This window comes from Pagrus pagrus (genome assembly GCF_965226575.1).
Source record: "Pagrus pagrus genome assembly, chromosome: 17".
NCBI classification, from domain to species: domain Eukaryota; kingdom Metazoa; phylum Chordata; class Actinopteri; order Spariformes; family Sparidae; genus Pagrus; species Pagrus pagrus.
Genome location: NC_140201.1, coordinates 10,649,073 through 10,671,841, shown reverse-complemented (window position 1 = coordinate 10,671,841; position 22,769 = coordinate 10,649,073). Strand labels below are relative to the sequence as shown.

The following is a 22,769-nucleotide window of genomic DNA, read 5'->3' as shown; positions in this document are numbered from 1 at the left end:
CGGCAGTGTCTTATAGCACAGTGCTGCCTGCAGTGGTGGACTCAGGATTTATGAGGTGCATGGGCGAAAAAAATAAAAAGGGCACCACCTGTATGCTGTGGGGCACCAACGCTCGGAGAGGGCACTGGAAGGGCACCAAAAAGGGGGTTTTATCATGCCAAATCGCACAAAATGTCTAAATAATGTCGCTTTAAGATCCCTGCATCTTATTTTCTGGATTTTACGGGAATGACTTACAGAACGGCGCTGCCTGCTAAAGTAGTTTCTAATGTTTTCTCCCTTTTTCTCCCAAAAATGTGCAGCTAGCTACCGTAATTTTCAAGTATTAAAGCTGCTGTAAGCGCTGTAGTCGTTTTAGCCAACTTCCTGTAAGTTTAACAGTTAGCAATGTGGAGCAGAATAGAGATATTTAAACCTTGTGCTTAGAATGAGTCACGATTTGTTGAACTTGACTCATGAACTCTTGTGAACTCAGTTTCTCCAACATTAAAATATCCAGTGTGGAAACAACAAGGTAGTTTAACTTCACATGTAGAGTCGCAATGCAGTTTTTTTCATAATTATCTACAAGCCTCATATAAATTAAATCACTGACTATTAAATCACTGAAAATCACATATGTTAAAAACATTTTTTTGATCTGAGCCCTTACGTCCCCACCACTTTTCCACACAAGTGCCGCCCTTGGATTCAGTGAAGCAAGACTTGTATAACACAGTATCTGAGCAAGAATACAAATCCAATAAGTCACCATTTGACAGCTGCAGATTGCCTTTGTGATAACAGAGCACGTGTTCACTTCATATCTGAAGCCACACCCTGTCACACCTGAAACACAAAACAGACCAATCAAACCCTGACAGACACTCATTCATGTTGTCCAGATGAATTGATAATATATATTAAACACAGATTAAAAAATGCCTCTAATATTAACCTGTGATCCAATAAATCAACGCCCACTTATCAGCACAATGCAGACAGCAGAAGTGATTGTGTGAGATTTGTTTGAATTTTAGGGAGTGAAAAACTATTACAGAGATTTTGAGCGAGCGCATCCTTCATTCCTCTCACATGTAGTCAAAGCACCGTTTGTAGATAACAACACGAGACAAGATGTTTTTGCATTTTTGCTGAGTGCAAACCATCCGTTGATAACAGAGAGCACGAAACTCGACTGTTTTTGAAAACAGGGATTGAGGGAGGTCTGTTGAGTTTTGGGAAAGATTGTTTGCCATGTTCCTCCCACACTTTATCCAGTCGGCAAAGCATCACTGAACTGCCAGTCAGCCAGATTTCTACTCTGCTCATTTCCCCCCACGAACCGACCACATTTAAAGGTCATATTGATAACATTGTAGTAGACAAATCATTTTTTATAATAATGCAGATATCGACACATATTTCAGCCTCTTCTGGTACCATCAGTGCGCTACTTGAAATCTTTTCTTCCCTCTGCGATTCACCTTTTAAATTCTCTGTAGGTTTTTTGTTTTAAATTGATTTTACTTATTTTTATTTTATGAATTGACGATCAAACCATTCATTAACATCTTCTATTTATTATAGATTCCTTGTTTCCACTGAACTCCTTGGCATATTTTACTTATTTAATTTGCTTTATTTTATTTTATTTTATTGTATTTTATTATTTTATTTATTACTCAGATATTCTTGTATCTACATGCTACTGTATGTTTTAGTGTGTGTGCAAGGCAAGCTGCTCAGACAGACTGCCTCTGGTTGGATTAATAAAGCTGTCTGAATCTGTTTTGTGTGTTTACTACATTTTCTTTTAATAAAAAAAGAGATACTGCTCTTGTTTTGCATGTTGAACACATCAGCAGATATCACTAGTTCAAGTTCAAGCTCATTTTGTGTTTATCTCGACGGCTCCCAGCATCACACACCCTCACCAACCACTTCCCCTCACCCCTTCCACCCTCACTTCCAAGCATTTCACGCCCACAGACCCTCTCCCCTCGCTCATATAAGCTGGCCGCAGATCCAGTCACATTATTTTTGATCAACAAGAGAAACCACGCAGCCATGACTTCGATTGGAGGCCTCACAGGATTTTCAATAATTGCACTGCTGACTCTTCTTGGTGCAAATGTTAAAGGTAAAATCTTCTAGATTTTTTGATGCACTCTTCAGATTTCAATGCTGTTAACATCTGTGTTGCTTGATTTCCACAGAGACCCAAGGAAACCCTCTCAACGAGCCTGACGTCCCTTTCCCGCCTGCCTGTCCCACGGCTCTGAACCTCGCCGCCATTTGCCAACAAGGTCAGGGTCGTTCCAGATACCCAGACAGCTTCTTCCCACGCTCCGGTGCCAGCCACTTCCGGCGCCGTGGAAATGCCATCAACCGTCTGGAGTCCTGGTACCCTTTGTGCTGCGGTGGACAGCAGAGCACCCAGATCCTCTGCTGCGCCCAACAAGCTGTGAGTCTCTGTTGTTGTGTTTGTGGGAGAAACTGACACCACAATCCAAAGACAACAACTTGTGTTTTCACTATTTTGCACTATATTAATAATATGTCTTGTCTGCACCTATATACAAAAGGATGAAGTGTGCTTGTCTCTTGTAAACAAGATAATAAATATCTTCGTCTTGCAGTGGAAACAAGCCCTGTCCCAGTTCTGCACGGAAGAATACTCCACCATGACTCTCCCGTATGAGTGCTGTGCAGATCGAGGAGACGCACGGTGGACGTGTTTCAACAGCGAGCTGCCAAACCCAAACTACGACCCAACACCAGGGTACGCTGCACCCACAATGCCCCAGGAGCCAGGATTCACTTTCAATGCACATGCTTGTTAAAGGTGAAAAATTATATAAAACAAAGCAGTTAAATTTGTCTGAGAGTGGTGAACTTTTGTGTAGCTTTGGGTAAATGTGCTCGGATCCCATCTGGACAAAGCTGCATCAGAAAAATGTGCAAGCTGAGATAATAACACAGTGTATCCTGCAAGGTCTTTGCCACAGACGCTCAGAGGAGGTCAGTGCGTGATGGTTGTTAATGATCACAACAGCTGAAGTCAGTTATTTGAACAGCTCTATATTTTAACCACAGGAAAAAAATGTTTTAATTGCAAATATTCACTGTTATTACTCAGATAAATTGTTTAACATGCATTATTCTTTGTTAGAGAAATAAAGGACAAAAGAAAGACAGTTCTCACATGTTTTCTTGTCTTTTGTCTTATCAATTGTTTGGCTTTTGATGATTTTTAGTACACAGTAGTTGACATAGATATGGGGAAACATCAGGTAAATCAGAAAAAAAAGTAAAGAAACAAATTTTCAGGCACTCTTAAAAAACATAATAACACATGTACTATAATAAATGTCCACCAGGGGTCACTGTTGGCTGTAACAGTTGGGTGTGAGACAGAAACTGATCAGTGATCACTCAAAAAAAGTTTGAGCGGTTCTCCAGCCTGAATGACAATGTGTAGTAAAAGTCACAAATAAATATTAAAGACAAATCTGAACTCTTTTTGATTGAGATTTTTTACGTATGCCGTCCGCGTGAATGTAAATGAAGTGGGATAGTTGTGTGCTCCGGACCACAAACAACACAGAATGGCATTTCCTGTTTGGCTTCAGAATAAAAGTGGGACATCATGTGCAGATGTTGTATTTGTAGAATTGAAATAAACATTTAAATTTGAAATTTGTATAAAATGTTCACAGCATTGAGGGACTTTATTTACACATGCTGTGCTGTAGCAGACTGTAACTCTACAATACGAGGCAGCTGTAGTTGCCTGAGTACTTCAACTCTTCATATACAAACATTATGGCACTTTTAACGCCACTGCATTTATTTGACATGTATAGTTAATGATTATTTTCAAGTTTATAATAATTTACATAGAGGAACTTATATGCTTATATACTTAAATATGAAGCTTTATTATATATTTAACTACCCAAAGCAAATACAGAAGGTAAAAAAGCTCTGCTTCAACCAACAGTAAAGTCAAAAATCATGTTCACACATTAATGTATTAGAAACAATTAATAAAATTAAAAATTCTATAATAATATATTCTCCAGTATACTGATTACTTTTACCTTTGATACATCACCTCAAGTCCATTATACAGCTAATTCTTCTGTACATTTACATGTAATTACTGTATCAAAGTATCTAAATACTTCTTGAACCGTGCCTTACTTGTGTATTTAACTATGCGAGCGCTGTTTATATACCTTTATACATGCATTTAAAAGCAAAGACTAGTTTTCACTCATTTCTTCTATCTGTCTTTACAAAATACCTTTGTTGATCACAATCTCTTGCAATATATATTATTGTCAAACCACACACAATACATTTTCTGAAAGATCTTCATTGACTGTTTTCATAAACAAACTAAATAAACAAACTCTCTTTGTTGTCATGACTGTATAAACTGAATAAACAAACTGACCTTAAAGGACAACACAATTTCACACTCCTTTACTTTGTTTATGTTTGGCGGACCCTGCCACCTTTCTAGCTTCAAACATTGATTTGGGACCAGCTTGTTTAAATAGGAGTGTCTGCGTTCGCATTATTACCTCGTTAATACTGTAAATATTAAAATTACGAGTATGAATTTCTTCTCCAAAAGTACATAGTGCCCCTTTAACACGCGTCTTATTATGAAAATTCTACCGGAAGTTCCGCTCTTTCTCCAGCTAGCAGAGCAGAACACAAACGGCTGCTTCCGCATTGCTTCCTTGTTTATTAGATTGAGGGGAAAACAGTCACTTTAGAAGAAAAAAGTTGACTTTTTCTTTCTCTGGAAGCGGTGGGAACTCCTCCACAAGATTTTCGAGTGAGTTGACAGTTTAATTGTGTTGCTGTGGGTCATTTATTAGCGAGAGTAGCTGGGTTAAAGTTAGAAAAGTGAAATCAGGGTTAGCAGCTAGCTTTGTCGCCTCTGTTTCGTTAAATGTCGCAATCCAGACATCTTTGTATTGTGCTAGCTTGTTTCAACACACAGTGCTCTTACCGTTTCTTTAAATGACATTACTGAACTGATAGTTACGTTAACAGAAAGCCTCTCGTCCTGTTTGAGTCCAGGTCAGCTCGTCCATCAGCAGAGCCAGCAGTCAACGTGGCTCTTGTCAATATTTGTAGCATGAAGTCATCTCTGTTTGCTGTTAATGTGCTGCTTTTTGTCCACACAGACCCCCAAGATACCTGAAGTGCTCTCACAGAGGAAGCTGTCCACGTTTAATCTCCAGGAGTGAACAGGGATCTGCCCAAGTCTGAGTGTCTGCTCTTGAATGGCCACAGCTGCAGAGGAGCCTCCAGGGCTACAGGGCCCCTCTGGGAGTAAGTACTGTATTATTATATGTAACCCCACCTTCTCATGAAAAGGGATTGATCAATGTGTTTGGCATAAGGTCTCACCGACTTACTGATACAGACACATGGACATTGGCTCAGGGTATGGATCCCTCACATGGACATGTCTCAGCAAGTCACCAATACATCAACCCACCTCCTAGTTTAATACACAACCTGTGTGACCACATAAATGTAATCTTTGAATGGTCTCCAATGTTGGGTCTACTGTTTGTATACTCTCATGACACTACTGTACACTTAGGTACACGATTAGGACCACCCAGCTTCAAGAAAAGCAGTCCAGTACCTTCATTCAATCATTTTCAGTTTCTGTTAAAAAAGAGAAGTGTTGACTCAACATTATTGTAATTTTTGCGGCTGCGATTTGTGGTGTTGTTGAACTTTATTGCGTTAGACTGACAGATGTTTTAATATTCAACCACTTCTCATTTAAATAATTGTAGTCAAGTCAAAATGTATTTCTATTGCACAGTTGAAAACAACATGAGTTGACCAAAGTGCTTGACAAACAAAAGAAAATAAGGTCAACAAAACAGACAATAAATGGTTATGCAAGAGCAATGTACACAAACTATTAAAAAACACTTCTTAGTATAAGAGATTGCGTTTTCACAGTACGATAACCATCTAAAAAATATCACCTAAGCCCTCCCAGTTCATGTCATGGATTTCTTTAAAAAAACAAACAAACCTATAAAGATAACTACTCAACTGATATTTAAGTGTAAATTCATTCTATCACTCATTGGCCCTGTGTGAACTCACATTAATGGTAATAGCATACTTATCTAATTCCTCCCATTCCACGCAAAGACCTGCAGAGTCAGTTCTGGAGGAGACTGTCTTCTCTCAGAGGTAATGAACGAGGTGCGTCTGCATGTTGTTTCAGAGCTCAGCTGCACTCTTTGTTTTCAACATTAGGGAATGTTAGAGGCTGTTTCAAGCTGTGTGTTTGATATGAATGCATTCAGTGTTAGAAGTGCTTTTACTTTGATTGTGATTTTATTTATTATTTCTGTATAACTTGTATGTTCTCTCCATTTTTTTCACTCCAGATTCGCCTGGGACTCGAAAAAATGCTGCTATTGAGGTAACTCATTTGTTTGGAGGAAATGTGTGATCCAGCTCTGTGTCAGTTAGGAAACTCTCATTACATTTGTCTTAGGCGGTTTGGAAATTACGGATATTTAGCTGACGCACCCTTTATTCCTTCCTCTTTTAAACATGAGAATGAGACACATTGCTTCAGATTTGCACTGAGTTTTTTTCCTCTTGTAATTTTGCCTTCTACCATGTTTGTGCTGACAGGGTCCGAGCACCACCATGACTCAGAACATGAAAAAGACTATCGGCCACCGTGGAATTGATCCCACTGGAGAGACGACGTACAAGAAGGTGGTTATTTTCATTGTCTATTAATCTACAATTTACTTTCCATTAAAGGAGCAATTTGTAAGATATGGCCAGAATATTAGTTTAAAACGTTGCTGATGTAGTTTCAGCAGGGAGATGCAAAAGCAGAAAGTCTGCTACTTAGTCGACATAAACAAAAGAAACTCACAAAATGTCAAGAAAGAAGATATTTAAACAGCTATTTTACTTACTGAACAGAAAAATACAACTGTACACTGTCTGAATTCAATTTTCTCTCTTTTACCGCGCTCAGACGAGCTTAATCGGCTCGTTAACGCATCATAAAACACACTTAGAACTCAACATAAACCAAATAAAACTCACAAAAACAGTCTTGGTTTGTCTTTCCTCAGTCATCTTTGGTTTGGTCTAAAATAAATCCTCAATTCACAGAGTAGGATGTGAAAATACTACTGATCAACACACCATTTTCGCCTACTACTTATCACAGTCTCACTCTCACTCTTGCTCACTTCTGTCCCAGCCCGCCATATCTTCTTGTCCCCAGAGTCGTATTCCCGGCCGGTGTTAGTCACATCCATAATGTATGTATGTACGTACTGTACGTATTAGCAGTTATGCTGTCCCAATGGTTTTGGAGCTACCTTCAAATTTTGGCCATTTCTTGCAAATTACACCTTTAATTGCCTAGTCTGTAAATGTCAGAGAACAGTATTATGAATATATTAATAGAAGTAAATGTACATCATGATTTCTGAGAGTTGACATCTTTATATATCTTGTTTTATATGATAAATATATTCTGAGAGCTCTTTTACCACAGGCAGATAAACTGAAAGTATTATGCCAAGTTCTTATTTCTGTATCTTTTTGTTTCTCAGAAGCTGTACGTCTGTTTACCTCATGCTTACGCACACTTAAAGTTGTCAGTTGTGTGATTGTTTTTCCAGTATCAGCTGATGATCTGCAAAAATTACCTGCCAGCGTGGCATGTGACAGATTGAGCTGCATTTTTCTTGTGATTCATTTTTCATGTTTTTTTCCATCCTCCAGACCACATCATCAGCCCTGAAAGGTGCCATCCAGTTAGGCATCACGCACACAGTGGGCAGCTTAAGCCAGAAACCTGAGCGAGATGTGCTGCTGCAGGACTTTGAAGTGGTGGAAAGCTTCTTCTTTCCCAGGTGAGTCTTTAAAGTGATGAATGAGGATGATTAGATGTGTCTTTTCCACATTAATAAGTCTTATAGTGTTTGGTTAACTCCTCTCCCTCCTGTTTTTTTTACTGGCAGTGAGGGAAGCAACCTGACACCAGCCCACCATTATGGAGACTTCAGGTTCAAGACGTATGCACCGATCGCCTTTCGCTACTTCAGGGAATTGTTTGGCATCCGGCCCGATGACTACATGGTATTCTTGTTAACTCAGCATCTGTAGTACTTAAAGAATGTGTATAAAGCTCTGCAGAAAGGAAATGAGCTGTGAACTGTAAGAAGAAAGTAGTGGTTGAGGAACTGGAAAGAGTGAAATTAGGGAAGTGTGAAATAATGCAGTGTTGACACACTAAGGTGGAGCTGCTGATAAGGCTCAGCTGACTTGATTGTCCTGTTTTTAACCTGTTAATCTGTGTTGTTGTTGTTGTTGTTTGTTTGTTTGTTTGTTTTCCATCACATATCTAACCAGCCTGCTCTGTTCTGATCACAGTATTCTCTGTGTAACGAGGACCTGATCGAGCTGTCAAACTCCGGGGCCAGTGGATCTCTCTTCTACCTCTCCAGTGATGACGAGTTCATTATTAAGACAGTGCAGCACAAAGAGGCCGAATTTCTACAGAAACTGCTTCCAGGATACTTTATGGTAAGATTTTGTGGAGGGATTTAAGATACAAGATGATTTCAACAGAATAAACGTGCACACGATTATCCCACATAATAAAACTATGGACTGACCCCTGATCATTATCCTTTCATCCGTCTGTCTATCTCTTCTGCATGTGTTAGAGGCATAAACACACACCTGTAGCTCATTTAGATCGAGTAACAGATGCTTTTTGGCTTTACGTTGCTCCTAACCTTCTCTATCATCACTTTTAAACGTCATCATAGTCGATCTCTCGGCACAGCTGTTGACTGCTGTTCAACATATTGTGAGCTGCGATCAAATTTCTCACTTCTATAATAGTCTGACAGCAGAAAACGGATGTCTGCAAAGAAATTCAACCCTAAATCACAAACATGCTGATTTGCACATGACATCTGTGTTTGGCGCAACGTGGCAGGGAATATGCAGTGGAATTTTTACTTTACGGATTATGGACAGAGCAGATTAGCACAAGATTGCGATAACTGACTTGCTCCACAATTATTACAAATGACTAAGAGGTCCTTAGGTAATACTAGTTCATTTCGAATAGGGCTTTTGTCATAGTAACAAAAGTGCTTGTGTGGTTTATGCTGTTGGTTGAATAAAACAAAATAGCAATTTAGGTCAGCATATGCTCTAGGAAATGTTTACTGTTTCTGACAGACAAAGGATGAATCAAGAAAATACTTTATAATGATCATTATTAATGAAAATCCTCTCTGCTCTCCTTCAGAACCTAAACCAGAACAGGCGGACCTTATTGCCAAAGTTTTATGGACTCTACTGTGTCCAGGCAGCGGGTAAGAACATCCGCATCGTAGTCATGAACAATCTGCTCCCGAGCGCTGTACGAATGCACCTCAAGTATGATCTGAAGGGCTCCACGTACAAGCGACGGGCCTCGCCTAAAGAGAGAGACAAGGCCGTGCCAACATACAAGGACCTGGATTTCATGCAGGACATGCAGGAGGGGCTGCTAATGGAGGGGGACAAGCACAGTGCTGTTTGCAAGACCATCCACAGAGACTGTCTGGTAAGACTACAGAATAAAGTCTGTCGCAACATGAAGCAACAAGTGTGATTGTACTGTTTGATTTTAGATTAAAGCACCTAGTTCACTAAAAAAAATTACCTGCATTTGTCTTGCAAATTTATTCTCAATCACTGCTCTCACAATACTTATCCTTTATTTCCATTTAGCTTTTGCAAAGTTTTAAGATTATGGATTACAGCCTCCTGGTGGGAGTCCACAACCTAGATCAGGCTTGTCGAGAGCAGGCCAGTGAAGAGGCGGTGGCCGGGGCTGCGGACCAAAGGAGGCCACAAGGCCAAAAGTCCCTGTACAGCACGGCTATAGAGGCCATCCAGGCTGAGGCAGGGAGCAAGGGATCAACGGGCACCGAGGACAAGTAAGTGTTCGCGTGGCCTTAGAGAAGTCATGTGTCAGGCAACTTCCTTGTCACAGTTTCTGTCACCAAAAAGAAGGAATGACGGATCATTTAAAAATACTTTTTGTTTTACTTTACAGAACTGGAGGCATCCCAGCACGTAACTCAAAAGGCGAGAGGCTGCTGGTGTATATTGGTATTATTGACATTCTGCAGTCCTACAGGTAAACGCTTCGATGCTCCGTCTGCGTCTACACAGGATGTGCTTAGGCATAGTATTGAGTGTCCAGGAGCACTGGTTAAGCGTCCAGAGCCCATGAGAAGTAGATAATTATTGGTTATCGTATTTACTGAACAAAATCCATATCATGCATCCTTAGCTGCACTGTCCACCTGCATATATACAATTGGATGTTTATTGACAGCTGGTAGTTAAACAGCTGATGAATGAGCAAGTGATTGTGAAGAATGAATAAGGTAGTGCAAGCGTGGCTCTTCTTTGTTCTGTAAAAGCCACAATGATAAAGTTTAAAGTGAAGGTTAGTTTAATGTTTCTGCTGTGAAGATGTTGTGTGAAACCAAATATGTTTCATGTTGTAACTTCACTTTAATAATCCAGATTTTATGTGCTGTTTTTCAGATTCGTAAAGAGGCTTGAACACTCGTGGAAAGCTCTGGTTCACGATGGGGTGAGATGCCTGTACTGGCCTCAGTTAATTGTGTTTTAGATTAACAGATATACATTGTGTAACCCCTGTAATCATTCCTTTTCTTTAGGACACTGTATCGGTGCACAGACCGGGTTTCTATGCAGAACGATTTGAAAAGTTCATGTGCGGTGTAGTCTTCAGGAAGATCACATGTAAGTATAAAAAAAAGGTTTTCCTGTAAGTGTGTCTTATTTTGTCATCACAGTAATCCAGGTAAAAACTCGGAACAAAATCGTCTGCTTGGTCTTCATTTTGTGGATCAGGATTTCTTCCGTTTCTAGTAACACTACCGAACTATGTTTGGCTTCATGGCCCCTTAATTAACACTTTCCCTCTTGTGTCCAGTGAAGAGCTCCCCATCTAAAAAGCGCCGTGCGGTGGCACATGGGCCTTTGAAAAAGACAGCTGGCTCTGGGCCTTCACTGTCGACCCAAACCAGCGTCAACAACCAGCACCCTTTACTCCAACATCAAGTCAGCACTGACACCATAGAAAACACTGAAGGAGACAACGGTAAGAGCTGGGAATTTTCAGGTTTCACCTGGAATGCAAACAAGTGAAAATGAATTTTGTTGATTGATACCTGCATAGATTCAGTCTTCCAGCATGTACCAGCTTGTGAAGTGCTTCTTTCACAACACAGGATTAACAGTTTTTCCTCCCGTCACACCCAGTCATGCAGTCAGGTCGTCCCGACCTCCTCCCAAAGACCTTACCTCCCAGCGACGCTGTTGGCAACACAACAATTGTCTCCTCCGTGGGAAACTCTGGATTTGCTCCCACAAGTCAGAATCCGCCTCAGGATACCAGCAGGCCGGTGGGAGTGGATTCAAACAACACACCGAGCAAAGACAAGGAGCACAGCACCCCCAAGAGGTAAGAGGGGAAAGATCAGTGTTTTAACATAAGGAATCCTCAGCAGTATATGCATGTTAAAACTGGTTTTGTAATGTTGTGGATTATAATTATGACTACCATCAGATTCAAGTGTTTTCTTTTAAAATGTGGCAGAAATGTGTTACTACAAGTATAAAAAGAAATCTAGTAAGAGATCAATAAGACTAACTCTATGATCACATATACATACGCTGTATAAATAATATCCACTCAATCTATTGATGATAATGCTGAGCCTCGGTCAACCAGGTCTACTGACTACAACCTTTGGTTCTTGGATCTTTCTGATCCAACTAACTAACTGTTTTTACAACAATTAAAACACAGACAAAAGAAACTTTGCAAATTAAATCTTGTACATTTTGAGTCATTTCATGAGTCCAACTATTTTATTAATTGATTAATCGTTTCAGTGATTTTTAATGAAAAAAATGGCGAATGTTGTTAACTGAATGTCTTTGGGTGTTGGACTGCTGGTTGGATAAAACAAGTAATTTTACTGAATCATGTTGGGTTCTTGGGACACTTCTTTGGCCATTTTATAGACTAAATATTAATTCATCAGTTGAAAAGAATCAACCAGTGGATTAGGCAATAAAGAAAGTAAGTTTAGTTGTGCCTTAATAATCTATTATGTTGACTGATACATTTAATTTTCAACAAAATCCGGCATGGGTTTGAGCCTCAGAGAGACCTTTGTTTTAGGCTGTGTGTAAATCCCATCGCTTCTGCTTCCTCCGCCTGGACCTAACCCCAACCAACAATTTCAGTGGTTGACCTTCTGCCAGTGATGCACAGGTTGGGAATGAAGGCGGCCTGAGAGTGTGATTGAGGCAAATATGTCCCTTAACCAGAATCTCAGGAAAATCAACATGTGAGAGGGCACTGCAGCAGCTTTAGCATCTCCATCTAGTGGCAAACATCAGAAATCATGTCATGCAAATCTCAAGTCATTTCTTTTTAAGCAGAGGTGTAAAGGTTGGTGTGCGTATATTCACTTGATATATTTTTTCACGCACACAGACTCAGTGTTTCATAATGTATTGAGTTCACTTTACTTATAGTGTCCCCTTTGTTGTCTGCAGCGCTCCGTTTGGGACCCTTGAAGAAAGTATCGGTGCTGAGGATGTGATCTCACTCAGTGACATTGTTCCTAATGCAAGCAAATGCTCTGTAAGTTGATAGAATTTTTTTCTCAGGCTTTTTCGGTGACACTTTTCACTCATACGGAGTGTTTTTAACAAGGTTATTTCCTTTGTGTTCACAGGTATAGCTGTGTGAAGGAGACATGGACTGAAATGAACTGAAACAAACTTTGAGGATATTATGAGCACAGAGGAAATGTTACAACTCCCCATGGTGTGATTTAAGGTACCAGCATTGAAAGGTTATAGAGTGTATCAGCTCGACCAAGAGGGATATTCAGTGTTTTTTTGTTGTTGTTGTTTTTGCACTTTGGTTTCTAAATCTCAACATGGAATGAGCACGTCAGTGGGTGGTTATGCTCCGACACTAGTTATTGCGGGTGCATTAATGCTGTGGTTATCAAACACTATTATTCATCTCAAAGGAATGCTTTTATGCACAACCAAAGATGTTCTTGGCACTGATGTGCTCAGTGAAACCAGCATTTGGCGTACAGTGTAACATGAGGACTCTGTCTTATGTGAGAACTTAATTTAAGCATAGTTACAAAATTAATTGTCTCCTCCTTTGTGTTTACCAAACTGGTGTAGCACATCCTCATGCATACTTGCTCTGTAAGTGTTTGGTTCCACCACCCAAAAGCCAGAACCTAGAGGACTGTTTCTGCTCGGTTTTACTCAAATGCTTTAGCAGAAATCCTTGTTATTTGGATTGGGAACACAGTTTTTAATAAAAGGTGTTATTTTCTGTATTTGATACAAGGTAAGCTGCTGTTTCTTAAGCTTACTCTGAATGCAAATCATGCTGGAAAAGAGGTGATCCTCAGTTCATGGTTTCTATTTAACCAGCTTTTGTAATGGACCTGTGCTATTTTTAAGACTGTGAATCCTAAATGTCATCTCTCATGTTCAGGTCTAAGAGGGGTTTTATACTTGTACACTGTGCGATCTGATATCAGTTTCAGGCTTAGTGTGTAGGCTGGTTTATGTCCAAATGTGACCAGAGAACTGATGCTCAGATGACAAAAAGGTGACCTGGGGCCTGTCTCATAAAGTAAGAGTTAGTCGGCCAAGTATGACATAAACCTTGTCTTTTTCAGTGTCAGAGAGGGCTCGAGTTCCAGTTTGAGTTATGTTGCAATGTCAATTTATCAGACCAAATATGCAAAGAGCAGCTTGTGTTTTAATGTCGCTCTCCTGGCATTAATTAAACCCCAAAAACTCATCTCTGTTCCTCAGAACAGTTATCCACATGATATTTGAAGGCAGTGGTCCAGAATGAATCACCAGGTGTTAAATGCCTGAAAATTCATAATTTTTAAAATATTTTAAATGAACTGTGATTTATATATTTTAAATGAATAAAACTGCTATTTAAAGAACCATAATTGATTAAGGCTGTAGGAGGGTATAGAGTTTGCATTGTAGGTAAATTGTTAGAAGGAGGTGATAATTTGGGACTTTAATTGTCTATATTATCTACTCATTCATACTTTCAGCAAAAAAACATAAATATTGTAACACTGGCCCCTGAGAACATAATCTCTAATGTGTAACTGAGTAGGAATACTCCCATAAGACACTATTGTAGATAACTACAGGTCATCGGCATAATCAATGTCATTTATGCAACGTGCCCACTAATGTCATGTAGTTGTGTAACTACAGCACCTGTGGTTAGTGTGTGTGTGCGCGCGTGTGTGTGTGTTTGCTGTTTTATATTTTATGTCGCCACATTGCAACATAAATTGTAGAGTGGAGTAGAAAGACTGCTGAGGATTTGAACAATAACCTTTTTCTTCAAGTATTTTGTGTACATCTTTCTTTTTGCTAAAAGTGAGAAAGCTACGTACAAACTCAAAATAATGTGGATCACTCACATCTTAGTAACCTATTCATTTACAGTCCAGGGTACTGAATCACTGCATAATCTATCCGATATGTTTTCACACTGATTCATGATGTAATGCTATTTGATTGTTGTGTTATTTTCAGCTTTTTGTGTCCTGATTTTTATATTTGAGTGGTGAACTTAGCATTTCCTAAACAATACTAATAATTGGCATTAAAACAACTTTTGTCGCTGCTGTTTCCTGACAGGGATACGCTTTTCACCACATCTCTTATCAAATTCATTTTTCTTGATGTTGCATGATGCGATTGGTTTTTGGTACACTCGAGTTAACAGAGCACGTCGTGTGGGTTTTGTGGGACGGGTCATCCAGACTCACCAGTGTGTAGTGAGGATGGTAACTTAAAGAGAGGTTTTTGAGACAGGCCCCAACTATCATATAGATGCTATTTTTTTCATTAGCAAAACATGGTGATGGCTGCCTGGTGTGTAAAAGTACAAAACTATCTTTTTTTTTTTTGGTCAACTCAAACTGGTAGATGTAGTATTCTCAGTCTAAGTTGCCAAGTTTTACTGAATTGTTTGATATTTGAAAAAAAAAAACAGGAATGTATCAAAATTCATTTTTAGTTTTACAGCATAAAAGAAATCAGCAATTTGAAAGATGAATCGAATGCTTAGAAGAACTATGCAACAAAAGTCTTTGTTTACTCTTTAAATGTTCCTGAATGAATAGACTGTGCAATGAATTACAATAACTGATGATTTCCCCACCAAGATTAGATGAAAAACCATCATTTGGTATTTTTATACATCCTGTAGATGGTTTGTGGAGATTATTTTATTCTGCCGGCTGTTGTTTCAAACTGTCAGACAACGCTCTGTCCTAATATTTAAAGTGAAACAGTGCCTTATTGTAAAAACACACGCAGCCTATGAACCAAACATGTAAATAGTCAAGTGTATTATAGTATTTATTATTGTATGTATTGCTCTGGTTTGCAAAATGTTTATTAATGGTGATGATGGATTGAAAATGTGCCTTTTTCTCGCACAACAAACGTGTATCAAAGGCATCCAGCTACGGAAGTAAATCCTTTGTTCTTTGTGATGATTTTGATTGTTCACATAACAACTGGTGAATCATTGTCTGTATGCTTTAATTCATATTCACTTGCCTTTTGAAGTATATACAATAAATGTGTGCACATCTGTAGACGAGAATCACAAAAATGCCTTTTCACAGAACATGTATTCAGACGTTCTCTCGCTCTCTCTCTCTCTTTGGGAGATGTCATGTTTTTGTACACTTGCACCTAAAGTTATTAAAGAATAAAAGTCTTGTTACTTTTGTTTGATTATATAGCAGTATACAGATCAGCTTTTTATGTCTCTTATAGTGTTATACCATTAAACTTCTTTGCATCCTGTAAGACAATAACGAATCGTCAACTGCCAGGCATTTTATCTGTTAATAGAGAGGTAGCTGTCCCTTTTATATTTCTTGGTGTATCACAACCTTGCAATGTGGCAGATTAATAAACATGAAGTTTATGGAAATGTTGGATTTATAATAATTTTTGAAATTGATCAGATGAAGCTCCTTGATTTGTGTGGTATTTAGATTTCTGTGATATGTGATAAAAAGACTTCCCTGTCTGGTGATTTTAACAGCTTCTTAAATGAGTTTCCAGAAAATGTACTCGATATCCAGATATTCTTTACATGGATATTATTACAATACAGGATTACATTTATGCTAATAATCGGTCGGTATCACCCAATCCTAGTCTGTTTATTCACAGCACTCTCGATGAAAGCTGAGTAAAAGCCAGTACATAAAAGTAAATACAATCTGTTTGGGTGAGACAAGTTTATTGGCAGTGTTGTATAAAGTACCCAAAAGTCGGGGCTGGGATCCGGCCTGGGGCCCTTTGTTGGGTGTCGCTTCCCCTCTCTCTCGTCCTGTTTCCTGTCGTCTCTGGAGCTGTCCTGTCGATGGGGCCATACAAAGGCCAAAAAAAAAAAAAAGTACCCAAAAGTCATACTTGAGTAAAAGTAAAGATATCATGTTAAAATATTTCTTTGATTAAATTCAAATAGTACTTGAGTAAATGTCTTAAAGTGTCTGATATCAAATAAACTTAAATGAACTACAGTATCAAAAGTGCAAGTAAAAGTAAATTATAGACTACCTATACCTATATATATGTATGCAGCCCAAAGTAGACATACACACATTTGAAAGCTCCAGAAAAAGCAATAAAGACTTTCTAGAGTTCAGGTGTATATGGAAAAAACAGTCTATAGATTCTGAACTGTCTCCACGAAAGCAGATTCCCTCTGCTGACGAAGATTAATTGATAGTTTCGATTGGAAAAAGTGTATCTTCAGATTTTTCTATCAAACTCTGCTCCGATCGTCAGTAAAATTCCAGGTCGCATCGGACCAATCACGTTCCGCTTTGTTCAGTCTTCGTCCAATAGCGTGTGAGCTTGTACGATTACAACAGAAAGCAACAAGAAGTTTCCAAAATGGTGCTCGAAAGTACTATGGTCTGGTAAGAACTCTACAATTGTCTTTTTTTAAGTAGTTGTCAATCAGTTAGTTGATCACAAGAAGACGTGGTAAATAGTTACAGGCTCAGGTCGTTCACAGGCCGGAATTTAGAGGAAATGTGGCCGTTAACTGTGCTGATAATTGACCGTTGACAGCTAGCACAGGATCGACAGGCTGAGTCATGATGGCTAAAGTTAGCGCAGATTTGCGGTGTTTAAAAAAAGTATTTTGTTCAACTTTGGCACATACGAACACATCCACGAATGTTGTTCTGTACAATTATGTGTGTTTTATCGAAAGGACTGACTGACAACACCGATGAGTTGTTTGTTTCCACCAGCGGAATATGCGGTGTTACATAGTGCTAACGTTAGCAAGCGATGCTAATGCTGGTTTTACGTAGCGTTATATTGCAATGGCAGCTATTAAACAGCTACTTACTCGGTGGATAAGACAGGCATTTTCAAAGGGGGCCAATGTTGAAGAGAAATGTTGATGTCTTAACTAAATTAGCAACTAGTTGGGCCTAACACTTGATATGGGAATGACACGTCAATTGCTAATGTTAGCCGGCTAGTAAACCTAGCTAAGTACTGTTTAACAGCCACGTTAAACTGATGTGTTCCCCTCAGTGTGGACAACAGTGAATATATGAGAAATGGAGACTTTCTACCAACAAGGCTACAGGCTCAGCAAGATGCTGTCAACATCGTTTGCCACTCCAAAACACGAACCAATCCAGAAAACAACGTGGGCCTCATCACTATGGCAAAGTAAGCTCTTCTCCCTTCATTTAACAGTCGTAATAACCCCTCACATCACTCCCACAGCACTTAATAGTGCAAGTAGCTTTGTTGTACGTGGTTGCTAAATTCCCACCGTGGATGTTGACCTTTGTTTTCATGCAGTAACTGTGAGGTCCTGACCACACTGACACCAGACTCTGGCCGCATCCTGTCCAAACTCCATGCAGTCCAGCCCAAAGGAAAGATCTGCTTCTGCACAGGCATCAGAGTGGCTCATGTGTGTAACTTTGATGTTTCTAGTTTAAATCATTTGTTTCGAACTTAAAAGAGGGATTCTACGCAGTCATTACTTGATTGTTAAATGAGAGGTTTTGCTTTCTGCAGCAGAGGTTTTTTTGAGTGTCTATATTTTGTTATGTTTTTTCTGCGCAGCTGGCCCTAAAACACAGACAAGGGAAAAATCACAAGATGAGGATCATTGCCTTTGTTGGGAGTCCAGTGGAGGATAATGAAAAAGATGTAAGTTTAAAGTCTTATATTACATTTTGTGCCAATCCCACAGAGAGAAATGTTGTTTTCCTGCCAATATCGTGGGTTTAACACACTCTTCTGTTGTCAATGTGTGTCTGTGCTTTTTCTTCCTGCTTCGGTCCAAACCTGCTGATTCTGCAGCTCGTCAAGATGGCAAAGCGCTTGAAAAAAGAGAAAGTGAATGTGGATATCATTAACTTTGGAGAGGAGGTGAGGAACTCTCAGTTTATCTTCCGTCATACTGCTGAAAGTCTGATTTGTTTTCTCGATTTCCACATCTGAAACTCCTTCCCATCTGTAAATTGACTTCGCCCTCTGTCTCCAACTGTTTATCCAGGAGGTGAACACAGAGAAGCTGACTGCTTTTATAAATACTTTGAACGGGAAGGAGGGGACAGGATCCCATCTGGTCACTGTCCCTCCAGGACCCAGTCTGGCTGATGCGCTGCTCTCCTCTCCCATCCTGGCTGGTGAAGGAGGCTCCATGATGGGTCTTGGTGCCAGTGACTTTGAGTTTGGTGTGGATCCCAGTGCTGATCCTGAGCTAGCCCTGGTAAGCAACATAAATGCATAATGCCAGCAAAAATAAACCGCAATTTGAGAAAGAACCTTCAGGGTTCTTTTTATAGCAAGTGTTCGTATTTGTTATGATGGTACCAAAAAAGGAAAAACCTGAGGAAACATCTGGTCAAACATAAAGTATATCTAAAAACTCAAGAGTGCACAGTGTTTTATAGCCTGAGAGCCAGATCCCCTTCTGACATTAGCACGCCTGAAGCCAGTATTGCTCTCTTGCATGCAGAGTTGAACCCTCCAACATGATTTATGTGGCATCGACAACTTCATTAACATGTTAATGTAATTAATTAGCTAGCTGGAGAAGTTGTTGGAGTTAAATGGGCTTATCATCACAGTTTTACTACCCAGAACTCTGCCACTGGCTACGTATGGATTCATTACCAACATGCTCTTTTTAATTTTAGTGTGTCCAAAAGGAAATATTACAGTACGCAAGCTTTTCTGTAGTGACAACAACATAACAGACAATGTACAGCGTATTGCTGCCATCTGCTGTTTACTATTTACTATATTTTTAATCTAGTCCCATACTGTGCTGATATTCTGATCTGCTTCCAAGTCTTTGAACAGCTTCCTCCCTGTCAGTAGTATTTGGTGACTTATCTGAAATGACATTTATGCTGTTACAGAAAGAGTAAAGTACTGAAAAAAAGGTAGTTTGGCACTGGTACTTAAAATGTGAACCATACCCATCCTTAGAAAACAGCAGTGTGTGTGAGAGATACTGTGCACATAAGTAAATACATGTGTATCAGCTCTTTATAACCAGTGTAGGTTAGAAATCACTAATCCTTAAGTTGAAAGCCAATGTGATGCTACTAAGTAAGGTATTTAAAATGACAACAATCAAAGAATGTGTGACTTCTCTAGTCTAAAATGTCACTGCGGTAAAGAGAGGGCTTGATACAGATGATAATAGGCTGTAGGCATCCTTGAAGCAGGCCAATAATGTAAAAACCTTGAGATAGTTCATTTCTATTGCTTCTGCTTGAGGCTGCAGTGGATGTTATGTGCAGTATTGTGCTTTGGATGAACCTTGATGAGAAATATCCCCTGCATTGCCTTTCTGAATTTTGTCCTTGTATCCGGCCGCTTCAGACTACACCTCCCCATCCTCCCACATGTTGGTGCTCTGTGGTTTTATCAGAATAAAATAAAAGGTAGCACTTGAGAGTTGTAGGCACTGCCCTTTGTCTTCTCACTGTGCTGTTTGTGCGTTCCTTTAGGCCTTGCGTGTATCAATGGAGGAGCAGCGACAGAGGCAGGAGGAGGAGGCCCGCAGAGCTGCTGCTGCTTCTGCAGCCGAGGCCGGCGTGCCCACACCCAGCGCAGACGGTAACTGCAGGATCGACAAATACTGGCTTTCACTTATGTGACAGCGCTGATTATAATAATTGTTAGGATTTGACAGAGTGATAATTATTGGTCCCTTACTCACTTTCGACTGATCTTGTCACAGAATCAGAGGAGGCCTTACTGAAGATGTCAGTGTCTCAGCCTGAGAGCGGTGCTGCTGTGCTTCCTGACTTCAGCAGCATGACGGAGGAGGAGCAGATCGCTTACGCCATGCAGATGTCTCTTGCTGGAGGAGGTGAGTTCAGTTTGATAATCAAGCACATTTATGCTCTTACTACAAGCTGTGGTCACTCTCATATTTGCTGGTGTGTCTGTTAAGAAAAGTTCGTGTCACTTGTTCTGTGAACAGAGTATGGAGAAATGGACACAGGAGCTCCGATGGACACGGCAGAATCAGCCAAGGTGAGTCTTCATACGGTTGCTTCAAATGAAACTGTAATGTTGTTTATTTACAAAGAGGAGGAGTTATGTTTGACGGACAGTGACATTGTTGGCAGGCCTGAACGGATGTGAAATGCTCCCACTTTAATTAGTCCTACAAACAAATAAACCACCGTGTTAGAAAATTAAAGGAAGCTATAGACTTACTGATAGTTAAATCCTGTTGCATGTGCTGCTAATTTTAAGTGGAAGATAAAGACACACCAAAGATGAAACCCAAACATACATTTATTCCCAGGATCCACACAGGATTTCTCACAAAGAAAGTTGAAATAATTAAAACTGACGATCACAACACAGACCTGTAGTTAGGGTTGAAAGGGTCAAAGATCTGATCGCGATATAAACACTCGGGATACGTTGATCATGGTAAATTTATTTCCTGATTTATTTTGAGTTTCCACAACAGGACCACACATCTTTTTTGTCCACTGTGTCACCAACAAAAATGTTAAATCACCTTTACTTTCACAAAAACTATGTTTAACATTTTAAGAGTCTTAGGCATACTTGAGTAGTTCATGCTTTACGTTTCTTTATGTTGCAACTTTACATTTGTTTAGGTTCAGTTTTCTATTTCTCTCTCGTCTCAGTCCTGTGCTTATGCTCTGGTTAGGTTTAGACACAAACACCAGTTGGATATGTTATTTTGGCTTACCTGTTTTGGTCGCCACAAACGCAGCTGCAAATGGCACTTATTTGGGACAGGATAATCATGACATGAAATTTTTACATTGTCCCATGCCTACCTTTTTAGTGATGTTAAATTATACAGGAGAGTCTCGTGAAACTGTGAATGCCATAAAAAGAAAACTCTGGAAAAAATCCTCCTGGAAGCAGCAGCTCATCACATGTGGCACACATCGTGGACTAATTGGATCTTAAAGGGGCTCTGTTGAACTTCTGTGTTGTGCTGGAAGTCGGTTGTTAGTTTATGTTGGCAGACTCCATTTCTTAACAGACGTTAGCTACTGTTGCTCTGTGTTAGCGGAGGTTGAGAGACACTCAAGACTGTGCATGGAAAATCTGACCCAAGTCCTTCACAAAGAAACCCACAGTCCAGCAGCATTAAGCACCTTCAACACATCGTCCACAGGCTTGTATGAGCGACTGAGAGAGACGGGGACGGTCTCATTTTTCACGTCACGTTACATTACATTACCAATAAGAAAGTGATTAAGATGTTAATTGCTGAAAATTGTCACATAGAGCCTCATTAAAACCACTTAGATAAAGAACTCGTCCATCCTAATCGACTGTCTCCTCTATTGTAACTGAATAGGAGGAAGACGACTACGATGTGATGCAAGACCCAGAGTTCCTTCAGAGCGTCCTGGAGAACCTGCCTGGCGTCGACCCGAACAACGAGGCCATCCGCAACGCCATGGGCTCCCTGGCCTCCCAGACGGGAAACAAGCCAGACGGCAAAAAGGACGAAGAGAAGAAGAAATGAGGAACAAAGAGACAAACCCAAGAACAATTGCTGACTAATGCAGGATTACTTTAACAACGCAAAAAGATTGCTGACGCATCGCTGACAGCCCAGCATGAGACAGCACCCTGACGTCTAATAACAAAGCACCAACAGAATAACTATTTAGTATAAAATCTGAAGTAACACGAATTGATCATCCCCAAAAATGTAAAAGGATTTACTCTCAAATCGCCTCTTGCGTTTCCTCACTTTTCATTTTCTCTGCACGGTATATCGACCTCTGAAAAGAAAGAGAGGAGAATTTATGATGACAGGCTCTCACACTTAACATTTAGCCACACTCCTGTCATGTCTTTGTGTTTTTTTGCAATAAAAGCTGTGTGTAAATATGCTGCCTTTTGGTGTGTTTCTCATATTCCTGACACTGCTGTGTGTAGAGGGGGGGGGGGGGGGGGGGACAAAACAGGTGTGATGCAGAGGTCGCTGTCCCGGCTTCATATGGCTCCACGGGACGCTGGAA

At 39.9% G+C, this 22,769-nt stretch overlaps 3 protein-coding genes across 5 annotated transcripts; all 3 read left to right on the top strand.

The window, feature by feature from the left end:
• Positions 1–2,000: 2,000 nt before the first annotated feature.
• On the top strand, positions 2,001–3,179 carry ecm1a (extracellular matrix protein 1a). Its single transcript, XM_084379100.1, has 3 exons — positions 2,001–2,122; positions 2,199–2,446; positions 2,622–3,179. Exons 1-3 carry the CDS (start codon positions 2,050–2,052, stop codon positions 2,823–2,825), a joined length of 525 nt encoding a protein of 174 aa, XP_084235226.1. The 5' UTR covers positions 2,001–2,049; the 3' UTR covers positions 2,826–3,179.
• Positions 3,180–4,703: 1,524 nt separating this feature from the next.
• LOC311273192 (phosphatidylinositol 4-phosphate 5-kinase type-1 alpha-like) lies at positions 4,704–15,963 on the top strand. Of its 3 annotated transcripts, none has more exons than XM_084380125.1 (17): positions 4,704–4,834; positions 5,190–5,337; positions 6,187–6,228; positions 6,429–6,463; positions 6,682–6,768; positions 7,801–7,931; positions 8,040–8,157; positions 8,452–8,604; positions 9,344–9,643; positions 9,811–10,019; positions 10,139–10,222; positions 10,639–10,687; positions 10,776–10,860; positions 11,054–11,221; positions 11,383–11,584; positions 12,691–12,778; positions 12,873–15,963. In XM_084380125.1, the coding sequence occupies exons 2-17, from the start codon at positions 5,289–5,291 to the stop codon at positions 12,876–12,878; spliced, it is 1,806 nt and encodes a 601-aa protein (XP_084236251.1). In that variant the 5' UTR covers positions 4,704–4,834; positions 5,190–5,288; the 3' UTR covers positions 12,879–15,963. The 3 variants fall into 3 exon arrangements, with proteins under 3 accessions (XP_084236251.1, XP_084236250.1, XP_084236252.1); XM_084380124.1 differs by having other exon boundaries at positions 6,187–6,240; XM_084380126.1 differs by lacking the exon at positions 6,187–6,228.
• A 1,091-nt stretch (positions 15,964–17,054) lies between these two features.
• Positions 17,055–22,638, top strand: psmd4a (proteasome 26S subunit ubiquitin receptor, non-ATPase 4a). Its single transcript, XM_084379620.1, has 10 exons — positions 17,055–17,162; positions 17,794–17,934; positions 18,070–18,184; positions 18,340–18,426; positions 18,580–18,648; positions 18,776–18,991; positions 20,244–20,352; positions 20,477–20,608; positions 20,723–20,775; positions 22,097–22,638. Exons 1-10 carry the CDS (start codon positions 17,137–17,139, stop codon positions 22,265–22,267), a joined length of 1,119 nt encoding a protein of 372 aa, XP_084235746.1. The 5' UTR covers positions 17,055–17,136; the 3' UTR covers positions 22,268–22,638.
• Positions 22,639–22,769: the final 131 nt, after the last annotated feature.

Excerpts from the sequence above, each read along its gene's own strand:
- LOC311273192 (XM_084380124.1), top strand. The coding sequence starts at position 5,289 with ATGGCCACAGCTGCAGAGGAGCCTCCAGGGCTACAGGGCCCCTCTGGG. Across the intron at positions 10,020-10,138 it reads TCAACGGGCACCGAGGACAA|AACTGGAGGCATCCCAGCAC; the intron begins GTAAGTGTTCGC and ends TTTACTTTACAG. Across the intron at positions 11,585-12,690 it reads GAGCACAGCACCCCCAAGAG|CGCTCCGTTTGGGACCCTTG; the intron begins GTAAGAGGGGAA and ends TGTTGTCTGCAG.
- ecm1a (XM_084379100.1), top strand. The coding sequence starts at position 2,050 with ATGACTTCGATTGGAGGCCTCACAGGATTTTCAATAATTGCACTGCTG. Across the intron at positions 2,123-2,198 it reads TCTTGGTGCAAATGTTAAAG|AGACCCAAGGAAACCCTCTC; the intron begins GTAAAATCTTCT and ends TGATTTCCACAG. Across the intron at positions 2,447-2,621 it reads TCTGCTGCGCCCAACAAGCT|TGGAAACAAGCCCTGTCCCA; the intron begins GTGAGTCTCTGT and ends TTCGTCTTGCAG.
- psmd4a (XM_084379620.1), top strand. The coding sequence starts at position 17,137 with ATGGTGCTCGAAAGTACTATGGTCTG. Across the intron at positions 17,935-18,069 it reads GGCCTCATCACTATGGCAAA|TAACTGTGAGGTCCTGACCA; the intron begins GTAAGCTCTTCT and ends GTTTTCATGCAG. Across the intron at positions 18,992-20,243 it reads CTGATCCTGAGCTAGCCCTG|GCCTTGCGTGTATCAATGGA; the intron begins GTAAGCAACATA and ends GCGTTCCTTTAG.